The sequence below is a fragment of the Pygocentrus nattereri genome, chromosome 30, assembly GCF_015220715.1.
Source record: "Pygocentrus nattereri isolate fPygNat1 chromosome 30, fPygNat1.pri, whole genome shotgun sequence".
In the NCBI taxonomy this organism is placed as follows: domain Eukaryota; kingdom Metazoa; phylum Chordata; class Actinopteri; order Characiformes; family Serrasalmidae; genus Pygocentrus; species Pygocentrus nattereri.
In genome coordinates this window covers 16,852,396-16,865,603 of record NC_051240.1, presented here as the reverse complement: position 1 = coordinate 16,865,603, position 13,208 = coordinate 16,852,396, and the positions used below count along the sequence as shown (strand labels likewise).

Below are 13,208 nucleotides of genomic sequence, written 5' to 3'. Positions count from 1 at the left end.
TGATGGAAACTGTTTACCTTCAGTGTTTTGTGCTTCTGATCATTTTAATAGACGTCAGCGTCACTAATTAATGACGTTCTATTAAAAGACTGGTTTACCAAGAGAGACGCTGGAGGACTTTCACCTGAAATGAGTTCATGAAGCCAGTCTGGTTATAAAAATGATAACAGGACCAGATCAGAGCCAGAATTACTCTTTTAGTACTTTTACTTTATACTTAAGTACATTTGAAGGTAAATACTTTAGTACTTTTACTCAAGTGGAGGTCTAAAGGGAGGAACTTCTACTTTTACTGGAGTGATATTTTACCTTGGGGGTCTGCATGCATGTATAACAGCAGCAGGCCCGGTCAGTAACAGCCTGCATCTTTCCAAAACTGGTTAAACTGTGGAGTTTTTTTGAGGACTAATGCCAAATCTGTCATGCCAGTGCATCCTCATTGCTTGCAACAGAATTTGGTTTAGTTTACTTGTTGCAGACTCAGCTTCACTGTTGCCAGTGTTGTGGTATCATGTGCCGGAGCATCCTCCGGCTTGTCGGGAATCTGAGAGCTCTTCTTCGTGCCATACAGTATACATATACAGTGGGAATAGAGAAGCTGGGCCCCACATAGGTGGAACGTTTCAGATCAACAAGTCAGGCAGCAAGCAGCTGTAGAAGTGCTACTAGACAAAGACCTACTTGGCTTGCATGGACTTGCATTGAGTTCACATTCTCCCTGATGGCCTCTGCTTCTTTCTTGAGCTGTTACTGATAGTCTGACAGTCTGATATCTCAGTCCTTCTAGCTGTAGTGTTGTCACAAAGACCTGGATGATTATGAGCCCCAGCATTTGGTCCACAGGGCACTGAGTTCATGGCTAAGGCTTGGCCCTCCACACGTGAAAGGTTGATGAGTAAGGGTCAGCTGTCACAAAGAGGCCAAAAGGGGGTACTGGTGTATCCTTACCCATTGCACTTACACAAGGAATAGAAATTTAATTAAAGAGAGATCTCGGTAAAGGACGAGAGATCTCATGAACGGCACACAAACGTTTGCTGTTACTTTTCGCAATTTACAAAGATGAAATTCCACTGACGTCTCAAAATGTCTGCATAATTAAGCAACTAAGATGTAAACAAAGTCATTCAGAGTGGTTTGTTGTAAAATGCTCAATTTTAGAGAAATCAAGTCAGAATCGTTCACAGTGGTGGTGGTAGGAACCAGACGTCTAAACAGCTTCGAACAGCTACATTACAGAAAGTCATTAAATGAAGTGCAAATACATTTTCTGATGCCTGAGATCTTGTGAACCGATGATTTGGAGAATTCTTAAAAATGTTCACTGTGGAGGGGATATTTCTTCCTCGATTACCGCTATTTAAAGCTTATGTGTTGCTTCAAATTTGGTTTTGGACAGTACATAAAATGGTTATTTAAGCCAGTAAAATTCTCTACAATAAAGTGTTCAATCCTCTAAAAGCTCCCTCAGAGTTGGTTACTCTTATGAATACACTGCATTTTTGGAATTCACTCATGGTGGAGAGACACATGCAAGTCACTGTAAGACAAAGTAGCATCCAAAGTAAATGTGTTATTTGGATTTACCACTTTTTTACTATCATCAATATTACAGAAGATGCATGTGAGTTTACTGGTGGTTTTGGACATTAAGTAAAATGGCTATATTTGAGTTGTAGACATTGTGACCATTGGTTTGAGATTTAGTTAGTAACATGATAGAGTTAATTTTTTTAGTGTTTAGGAAGAACTGTTCATTTATTTCTAAAATATGGATGATTTTGTGTTACTAGGTTCTGCCTTTTGAGTTTATTGACTGCTCTACTGCATGAATCTATTTCTGAATGGATATTGACGCTATTCTTATTGTTTTCACTCCATACTACAGCATTTTGGACGTGAAATTAAACAGTGAGCCAGAATGTGAGGCTAATGTACAGGAATGTCAGGTTTAATTTCTAGGTATATATGTCAGTGTTGGGTAACCGTATGGAAATCAGAGCTAAAAGCCCCCAAAAATGGCATTTGTCCAATTACTTATCGCATCCTACCATTTAAAAGCATGAACTTGCCATGTTGACAATTTTTGTTATTTTATGTATAATTCTAACTTGGATAATACGAATTAAAATGGTACAAACTATTGACTAAAAAGTATTTGAGATGTTTTGTCCAACATCTCAGGAATAGCAAGTTATTCAATCATAAATAATATTGTATAAAAATGATGTATTTACATTAATGTTTTAAATATTCATGCATCTCAAAACATAAAAATATCTTCATTTTTGTTCACAGTTTACTTTACATTGTGTAAAATATTCTTGAAAAATGAACAATAGAAGTGATATAAAAAAGCTTGGAATAAAATCTCTTTGTCTTTAAGTAAAATACATTTTGCCTTTTCTTTGCTTAATGAAACCCTTCCACCAGTCATTGTTCAAATCTGACCCACACAGATTGTGTGGAGTCCTAGCAACTATCTGGAACTGCAGTAGAATCAGAGTTGACCTCTGGCCCATAGCTCTGGCCGGCATTTCTGCTGGCAGCTGTAATTGTCAAGGATGGAAACACGAGGTCTGCTGAACACTGAGCTATTCCTGGAGCTCCATGGCTTCTCTCATTCTCACCTAGCAAAAATAGTCTGCCTCTTGAACAGCAAAGAGCAAAACAGGACAGGACGAAGTTGGTCAAACGTGCTTACACTGAAGTGCTGAGGAGACGTGTGGAGATTCAAGGCATGAGTGACTGGGTCTTTTTTTGTAAACTCTTTATTCCCACTGAATTTTCCAATGAAAATAAAACTTTACAGTAATTGCTGAGTGCACAAAGTAGCATTTCAAGTATTCAAACATTTTGAGAGACACTCTAAAACCTAACTAGTGCGGCTGTATTCTACAGCAAGCCAGTTACCAAACAAATCTAATACAGAATATTCAAGTGTAAACCTTGTCATCTGTGGGAAACTAGCAGATATCAAAAAATAATAAAACATGAACATTCATACAAATACAAAAGTATAAAAGTCAAGTGAAAATGTGGAAATGATGCAGTTTGTCTTTGTACAAAAACACTGCTGAGATTGCACACGCTTGTCACAGTTTCCAAAAGCAGCTAGAGCATGTTCCCGATTGATTATATATCAATGGGTGTGTCAAATCACTTTTTCTAACCTTTTCTCACAAAACACTTTAGTCATTAGCCTCCAATGTAAAAGTTCATCACTGCTCACTCCTCCTCTTCCTCTTCAAAGTCCTCCTCCTCCTCCTCCTCCTCACCTGCTTCAAAGTCCATTTTTGCAAGCATGGCCTCTACATCATCAGTGAACAATGTGAAGTGGTCCATTTTCTCAAAACCAGGTTCTGGCCTCTGGATTTGGGAATTCTTGGCTGTGTCCTTGGCCTCTGCGATAAACTTCTTTGCGGAGATGAGGAACTCAGCTATGTTGTTGTTGTCCATACTCTGGGAGGCTCTGTCCATCAGCTTAGTGCTGGCCTGCAGCTGCTCATTGTACTGATGAACTAGAGATTGCACCACTGCCACTTTCTCGTCCTGCTCCTGGGTGATGTGATCCAGGAGTTGGGCCTTGCGCTCTTCCAGGATGGCGTAGAGTAGATCGAACTTCTCTCCCAGCCTCTGCTTCTGCAGCTGACTGTTCTCCTCCACGGTCTTGCAGGTATCCTCCAGCTGGGCTATCATTGCTTGCATGCAGTTGTTGCTAGCTGCTAGCATGTCCACTGAGTTTTTGAGCTCAGCCTTCTGGACTTCATAGACACTCTTCAGGGGGGACACTTCGCAGTCCTTGTGTTGGCCAAAGACCTTGCACATTGAGCAAGTAGGGACCTGGCAGGTGACACAGTAGATGTTGATGCGCTCGTCCTCGTGCTCCTGGCACATTAGCTCTTTGGTGTCTTTGTCTTTCAGGGGGGGCTCAAGACCACCACCGCCACCATTTTCCAGTTGTTGCTTGTAGATGTCAATAATGTTCTCCACAAGAAGATTCCTCTGCAGCCCATAGACTCCATGGCGGTCCAGCACCACCTCGAATCGGCATGTAGGGCAACGGAAGATGCCTCCCGAGAAGTGGTAGGGGTTGCGGGAGTCGTAGAGGTCATTAGCGCAGCTGCGGCAAAGATTGTGCTGGCAGGGCAGAATGACCACAGGCTTGGTGAACATGTCCAAGCAGATGGGGCAGCTCAACTGCTTCTCCAAGCTCTCCAGAGTACTCGGGGTACTCACTATTTGGCCAGTCTGGATGTCCATGTCTTTTCTTTAGGGTAGCGGTATCCCAGTCCGCTTCTTGTTGCTGGTTTGCTGTGTTCTTGAAGCTCGTGGCACTTCCGTGATTGCTTCTGCCTTGGACCAAGTTTATTTTAATCTAGCAGCCCAGTGGGCCACCCCCAGCTTATATACCAGCCGGCTGCTTGTGACATTTGATCCATGGGGTGGCTGTGGCAAGATTCCATCCTCCTTGTTTGTGAGGCTTGATTCGGAGAAAACATACCACCTCTTAACCCAGCCCACCACGTCTAGTCACATGCCAAACTTAGCAACAACCCCCCCCCTCCAAGCACTCCATCTGTGGAACGGGGGGATCAAATGGGCAAGCCAAACAAGCCCCATGTGACCTCAAAGACACTCATAGAAAGGTCCGACGCTTGTTGAACAACATTTCAGGTGAAGTGATACATAACTCATGGTTGTTTACTGCTTTTTTGTTTTGGTTTCTGATTTGGTTTATTATGTTCAGATTAGTCCAGAACTTAGCCAAGGTAGGGCAAGTTTTGCAATGGCAAACACAGAGGTCAATTATAGGTGGATGGCAGTGAGTCTGGACCCGGGTGCTGTTCTATGTGGACCTGAACCTATAATCAATAAACTATTGACCGGCTGGTCCTGTTTTAATCGGTGTAGCTTTTCTAGCCTTTGCGGTAGCTTTAGCAGCCCAGGAGACTCACAGACCAATCGCATGCTTTGTAAATATTACACATGATGCTACTCAGCCAATCAGATCTGAGCATTACAATGAGCTCTGAGACTCGAGTAAGTGGCGCCACACAGCGGAAGGACGAGGCGAGAAACAGCAGTCAGAGAAGAAAGTGAGTCAGAGGGAAGTTGTTCCACATGACGTGATCTAAAAAGAGAAATCTCATAATAAATATTGTTGAAATTTGACTGAATTGTACTTTATTTAATTTGATATTCAGTTGTTGACTGTATAAGATGTTGATATTCCTTCTAGGCTACTTCAGTAAGCAGTATATGGCACTGAATCATGATGCAAGTTAAACATTATGATGTTCTGGATCTTTGCTTGAGGATATTTTCTCTAACTGGACCGTATTGAAATTTAACTAAATACCCCTGGGCAAACGTGTTCCTTTCCTTGACCACCAGTGTTCCAAACCAACTCCTGAAGTTCTCACAGTTGTTTCCCAGTAACTTTTCCTGAAGATCTAGAAGACTGCATGGCAGTGGCTAGGCCATAGTGAAAGCAGACCCACCCCCCTCTGGAAATCCCTTCCTGTTGTGACTGCGCTGTTGCTCAACATGCTCCTGTAAACAGACAATCATGTGCCCCACATCCATGTGCCTCGCCACCCCTCGAAAGCAGCTTGTGCAACTTTCCTCTGAAAGTGAAGCACGCGTTGTCCAGCATATGTAGTGCTCCAGCATTTCAAAATAACCAGTGCCAAACAAGAGGCTATCATGCTGACCGACTGCAACGAGGCGTCAGCGTTTTCGCCATGAGGTGACTATTATCACACGCAAACGAATAAATAAGCACCAGTTAAATTTATGATTTTCAGTTTCAGCGTTCCACGATTATGTCAATGTTTTTGAAAATAACAAATGAATGAGCACCGACTTATATTTTCATCACAGATGCCTAAAATTAATTTGAGAGTATGCATTAATAATATGAGGCAGATTCTGTAGCAATTATGTGGCATTTTATACTCAGTCCTCCCATTTTAGGAGATAATAAAGTCATTCACAGCTCAGTCGCTTCTTGTTCAGCTGTGTTACTGCATCATTAGTTAATGCCCAGTAGAGTTAAAGGAGCACTCCAACCTGAAACTACCATTCAAAATATTATTGTCATGTTGTGTAATGTGCTGTAGTGCAATATTACATCTTTTTGGCCTCGTTGTTTTTGGAGGACTTCATGATTTTGTGTCATTTTTGTGTTTTAGTCCATCTCTGTTCTCTCACCTAGCATGCAAATAGGTTCTACACTACGTGGGAAAGATATGACTTCTAGCATAAGCTATCTAGAATCTACCTTAAAGATTCCTCATCAGAAGGGGCTTTTCTCACTCTAGACTGGTGCAGCATCACTGTAGCAGGTGAGGAGGCATGTTTACAGACACAGTAGTGATTAACCGTTTCATTTTGACCATTTAACCAATGGTTTAAATTGGGTTCTAGATGCTCGCATTGAGAGTTTGGTCTTGCTGTCTTGGCAGCAAAACAGGTGATGTCTGCTGGTCTCAGTGGATGACTTCAAATATCTTGGGTCAACCATCCAGAGCAATGGACAGTGTAGAAAAGAGGTGAAGAAGAGGGTGCAGGCAGGATGGAGTGGGTGGAGACGGGTGTCAGGGCTGATGTGTGACAGAAGGATAGCAGCAAGAGTGAAAGGGAAGGTTTACAAGACAGTAGTGCGTCCTGCTATGATGTCTGGTTTGGAGACTGTGGCTCTGTTTAAAAGACAGGAGGCTGAGCTGGAGGTGGCGGAGATGAAGATGCTGAGATTTTCATTGGGAGTGATAAGATTAGAAATGAGCAGATCAGAGGGACAGTGAAGGTGGAGCAGTTTGGAGATAAAGCCAGAGAGGCCAGGTTGAGATGGTTTGGACATGTGTTGAGGAGGAATAGTGGACATATTGGGCAAAGAATGTTGGAGATGGAGCTGCCGGGTAGAAGGAGAAGAGGTAGACCTCAGAGAAGGTTTATGGATGTAGTGAAGGTGGACATGGAGATGGTTGGTGTGAAAGTAGAGGAGGCAGTAGATAGGGCAAGATGGAGGCAGATGATCTGCTGTGGTGACCCCTAAAGGGAGCAGCCGAAAGAAGAAGGTGATGGGTGATGGGAACCGGGTGTCTGAAGTGTCTAAGGCCTCTAAAAGGTGCTTCACAATTACATTACCTTGTTCTAAAATGTAGCCTGATGCCTGAGACATTATTTCACAGTAGTTTTGAGAAGCTTTCAGCCTAAAACACATTAAAGAGTTAAATACTAAGTGGTATAAAGAATAAAAAAGTTCATCATTTTATTTCATCATTTTCCATATTACCATTACATTTAAATCTCACGACTTTTGGATAATAAACAAAAGTCTATATTTGTGTTGTAGACATTGCATTCGCTGGTTCCTATGGAGCCCTGCTGGTGACATCCTGTGTGGGAATGAGGTCCTAACGCATGGTCATGACTTAGTAAAGCATTCTCCCAATGTCCCACCTTACTAAGTGGTTAATTATCTCATTCCCAAGCCTTACTAAGTTCTGGCCATACATTAGGATCTCGTTCCCATGCATTAATAAGGGGTGGCCACACATTATTTTCATTTCTATGGGATGTCGTCAGCAGGGCTCCATAGGTTTCTCTAGAATACACCATTTCACATTAAACCACTCAGATTTGTGCAGAAACTTTGATAAATCGGTGAACTTCCCCTCCAACAGTTGTAGATTCCTGTTTTAGTATAAGAACCGTGCAGCCCTTTATTACCTGCTGCCCCGGTGTGTTAGGGGTCATGCAGGACTGCGTGAGGACGCTCTTGCTCAAGCCAGTGTGCTTTCCCAAAATACACATCAAAGTTCTCGAGTGACCGTCATTAAAAGTCAGCTGTAGCGTCGTTCTGATTACAGAGTGGAAACGTCCAGACATTTAACAATCCGTCCACTCACCCCCGCCGCCTCGCCCCTGTAAATATAAACAAGTGTGTGACCCAGCTGCTAACTGACACTCCTACACTTAGGTTATGAAACACCTTCTAAACCTGATGACAGTCAGTGTCCAGAACTTTGTTCAGTTTCTGATGATTTGTGCTTTCCTGAGCATTTTCGGGCTTTATTTATATTTCTCAGGTACATTTGTGTGGCAAGAAATCCTCCTTTGACTCAGCTCCAATCCTAATTCTTTCTTTGGGAGGAATTTTATTCTGTTGTGTTGGCTCATCTCCTCGGAGGTGTCACTGTAGCTCACAGCTCTCACTTTAAAGGCTTATTGCTGTCTTTAAAGTTCACTTTTCTTGTGCGTATAGATGCTGGGTGGGAGTTCCATTGCAGTTCTAGCAGTAACTCAATGCTTAAAGGGAAATTCCACTTATTTTCCAAACTTCTGCACAGTTAAATGGTTGATATGTAAAGGAAGTCATTCAGAGTGGTTTGGTGTGAAATGCTGGGATGATGGGAACCAGACATCTGAAGAGTTTAATGCCTCTTAAAGCTACCTCACAAAGTTATGAACTGACGTGGTGACACATTTCCTGAGATCTTGCTTTACGATACTTTGGAGAATTTTTTTTAAATATTCATGGTGGAGATCATTCTAAGGCAAAATAGTCCCCAAAAGAAAACGTATTCCTCCTCATTTACCACTATTTTATTATTGTCAAAATTGCCTGTAAAAGCTCAAAAGACAAAGGTTAGGTGCCGGTTTGAATTTAGAGCCTGGGGTCGTGAATAAAACGGCTGTATTTGTGTTGTAGACATTGTGACTCCTGGTTCCTATCACCACCACTGTAACGAAGTCTAAGCCAGTAATATATCTCTACTACATCAAACCTCTCTGAATGACTCTGTGTACATTTTAATGAATTAAAGTAATGCAAAAAAATACTAAAATATAAAAAATTAATAATTCACTGCTGTCAGAAGAAAACCTTGTATCTCCATGTTTTTCAGTTTGTGACACAGTTTAATGATACCCTTTGTCCTTTACATTGTCTGCAAATTTCACGATGAAGGGACCAAAAGAAACGGCCCAAAATGACTTGGAGAGACGTCTGGTTCCATTGACTGCCATTAAAAGTAAAGCAGGTTTTTTTCTTCTCCTGTAAAGTTACCAGTTTTGACATAACAGCGAATATCATTTGTGTAGTTTCGGACTCCATCTCCCAGACTGCATCGGGAGATCACATGACTCGGGACAAGCGCCCGCGTCACTGCCAGCGCTCACAGTCTGCTGATTACTGAACAGACGCACCTGCGCAGGTTCACCTACTCAGACGCTATTTCAGACTGGGCTGCAGGCGGGTTCGGTTCGGTTCGGTTGTCTGGATTTCCTGTGGTAGCGTGTTATGACCCTTTTTTTTCTCGTCTTCGTCTTTATTTTCACCCTCTTGTAGTTTTATTATTATTATTATTATTATTATTATTATTATTATTAAAGACACTGGAGCAAATATTTAAAACAAGAGGAATTTGGAGGTTATTTATTTAGCACATTTAGATTTGAGATATCTCCGGGAGGAATAATAAACTTTCCCTCTTGTAGTTTGTGGCTTTTCCGTGTTTAGGCTTGGAGCTTGTTGGTAGACTGTGACTTCTCTCTGTTCGGAGATGTTGTGTGCTTCGTGTTTGCTGTGATGTCAGATCCCAACCCTGGCCTGTTTTTGACCATTCTCCTAGCCTTCGGGTATTAAACCTGATTTGCCTGTCCCTCCGCGTGCGTCTCACCCCTGTTACACACACACACACACACACACACACACACACACACACACATAATCAATCGCTGCTGTTGGAACAAAACCTTGTATGCCCATTTTCCAGTTTTTGTCATAATTTGAAAAAGCCTGTTGTTCTTTACATTGTGTGCAAATTCCATGATGAATGGATCAAAAGAAACGGCCCAAAAATACCTGGAGAAAATTCTGGTTCCATTGACTTCCATTAAAAGTAAAGTTGTTTTTTTCCTTCTCCTGTAAAGTTATAATTTTGGAGATATGAGGTTTTCTTCTGACAGCAGTGTCGGAATAAAATATATATATATATATATATATATATATATATATAGGAATCCCCTTTCAAGTAGTTCTTTGATCTAATATTTTAATATTTTTCTTCCGTTCAAGTTGTTTTCTTATTTTTTTTGCTAGTAACTACACTTACATCTCAGGCTTCTCTACACATCTCTGCTCACTAGCGGTTCGGTCATTCTCTTTCAACATTCCCTTATGTTCCTCACTTAAAGAGCCATTCCACTGATTTCTCAAAATTCCTGCATAAGTCAACTGTTGTAACTGAAGTGATTCAGCGGTTTGATATGTGTTGTATAAAACTTCACTGACTCATGTTTCTTTGTAGTGGTGCTGACAGGAACCAGGAATCATGAGGTCTGCGACACAAATATAGTCATTTTATTTACTATCAAGAGCAACTAATGACATTAGTATCCAGAATGCCTTGTATTTGAAAACTGGTAACCAAATCATGCTGATCTAACAACGATTCATAATCATTTAATGACAAGGAATTAATATGGGGGGCAGTCGTGGGCTGGAGGTTAGAAAACTGGCCCTGTGACTGGAAGGTTGCCGGTTTGATCCCCAGCAACGACAGTCCATGACTGAGGTGCCCTTGAGCAAGACACCTAACCCCCAACTGCTCCATGGGCAACCGTGCACAGGGCTGCCCACCGCTCACTGCCCCCTAGTGTGTGTGTGTGTGTGTGTGGTTTTTCACTTCATGGATGGGTTAAATGCAGAGGTGGAATTTCCCAGTATCACTTAACTTATAATTACATCTTGACAGTTTTATTAACATTTTTAACTGCTTGTTGTTTCTAAAATACTGTTTGGTTCAAATTATTGTGTCTCATTTATAGCATTTCAATATGTAATCAACTATAAAGTGGTTTATTTATTCTACTTCCATGTCATATTCAATGCTGAAGACTAATGGTGGGATTTGTGAAGTGTAACTGTGGACACACACCACTAGATGGTGCACAGTGCTTTCTCTTCCAAGCTTTGACTCCAGCTGTCAGAGGCCGAGTCTGGATATCAGCCCGCCCTCTTCGTACACAGTGGACAGAGTTCAGTAAACACTGTGATGGTTCATCCTTAACTTCACAGCGCTAGACGGCGCAGCAGCAATGATCTTAAAGGAGAAATACAAAGAGTTTTCTCTATAATTCAGTCTTTAAGATGTGGGCTTTGATGAAAAACGTACCGTTCTAGATAAACTTACTGAACCAGACGTCTGGTTCTTTCAGTTTACCATCATCAGCGTTGCACATGCAGGTTTACTGGTTCTTATGGACAGTAAATAAAATGTCTGCACTGACCCCGGGTTCCTACTAAAACCAGTGTAAGAAATCCGTAATCAGGAAGCTTCTCTACGATCACCCATTTCACATCAAACGAGTCTGAATGACTTTGTTTTGTTTGAAACAACTAAATTATGAAGAAATTTTGCGAAATAGTTGGAATTCTCCTTTAATCCTTTAACGTTACTTGGGTTTCATTGTTAGGTTTTGAATGGAAACAATAAGGTTAAATACCTTCAAATGCTCAGCAGAAAATCAGGCAACTGGGAATTGTTTTTCTCCATGGTATCTGGGTAGACATAGCTAAGTGAGCTCGGACTTCAGGAGCTGAAGAGAAGGCCTAACACGCTGCGCTACCTATGAGCATTATTTTTGAAATGACGGAAGAATCAGCCAGTCATGTTTTGCTTCCCAATAGATGGGACACCTGGAAGTCTTTGATACGTCACTGACTGGGAATACAAGGAAAAGCCTAATAAGTGTGCAGCAGGAGCTCTACGGCAGGCCTCTCTGTGAAACTGCTGCAAGGTGAAATACATTCCAATATTCTGTCACGACATTCAAATGTCAGTGTCGAATCTAGAGCGGCTAAAAATGTTCATGCAAATCGAGGTTAAATCCCACACTGATGCAAGCAGAAGATTTCTGCAGAGGTGTTTTTCTTCCTCGTGGTTTGAGTTTTCACATTATTTAAGGTTTAAAGACAAGACAGAGTGTAATCAGCTCTCCCCAGCATTAAAAGGCTCCCATCCTACTTTTACCTTTCATTTGTGCTTTTCTGAGGTCCATTTATAAGAGTTCTGAGGATTTATGTATCAAAACCGGTCATAATTCATTTCTACATAACCATTTCCAACCTCTCTTATTCTCTTGACATTAAGACTAATGTACATTATGCTGTCCTGAATTGTGCCTTGTTCAAAAAGAAGTCCAGTCCAGTGTTTCACTCTTTATAACTTCTGAGGAAATGGGTGGAGCTAAACTGTTTGAGTCTGAATAGGTAGATATTCACCTGCATGAATATATAGTTGGTCCCCTTTGCAGCTCTAAATGCTTCCACTGGTCTGGGAAGCCTCTACAAGATGTTGGAGAGCGTCTGTGGGATTTTCTGCCCATTCATCCAAAAGAGCATTTATGAGGTCGGACACCGGTGTTGGACAAGAGAGCCTGGCTCATAATCTCCGTTGTAGTTCATACCAAAGGTGTTGGATGGGGTTGAGGTCAGGGCTCTGTGAGGGCCAGTGAGGTTCTTCCACACCCAACTGAGCCAGCCAGGCCTTTATGGAGCTGCTTTGTGCACTGCTGCTCAGTCATGCTGGAACAAATATGGTTCTTCCCCAAACTGTTCCTACAAATTTGGAAGCACAGTCATGTCCAAAATGTCTTGATCTGCTGAAGCATTAAGAATCCCCTTCACTGGAACTAAGGGTTCCAGACCAACCCCTGAAAAACAAGCCCATAGCATCATCCCTCCTCCACCAAACTTTACAGCCGGCACAGTGCCGTCAGGCAGGTAATGTTCTCCTGGCATTCGCCAAACCCAGACTTATCCATCAGACTGACAGATAGAGAAGCATCATTTGCCACTCCACAGAATGTGTTTCCACTGCTTCAGAGTCCAGTGGTGGTGCTTTACACCACTCTATCCGACGCTTGCCATTGTGCTTTGTTATGTAAGTCTTTCATGCAGCTGAAACCACAGAAACCCTGCCATGAAGCTCCTGGCACACAGTTTTTGTGCTGACGTTGATGCCAGAGGTTTGATCTCCGCGGTTATTGATCAGCAGAGCGTTGGTGACTTTTATGCTCTATGCTCCTCAGAACTCGTCGACCCGCTCTGTAACTTTGTGGTCTGACCCTTCATGGCTGAGTTACTGTGGTTCTTAGACGCATCCACTTGTCAGTAATACCACTCACAGATGATC

The 13,208-nt window shown here is 42.0% G+C and overlaps 1 protein-coding gene across 1 annotated transcript; it reads right to left on the bottom strand.

The window, feature by feature from the left end:
• Positions 1 to 2,753: 2,753 nt before the first annotated feature.
• Positions 2,754 to 4,391, bottom strand: trim63a (tripartite motif containing 63a). Its single transcript, XM_037536407.1, has one exon. It carries the CDS (start codon positions 4,261 to 4,263, stop codon positions 3,229 to 3,231), a length of 1,035 nt encoding a protein of 344 aa, XP_037392304.1. The 5' UTR covers positions 4,264 to 4,391; the 3' UTR covers positions 2,754 to 3,228.
• Positions 4,392 to 13,208: the final 8,817 nt, after the last annotated feature.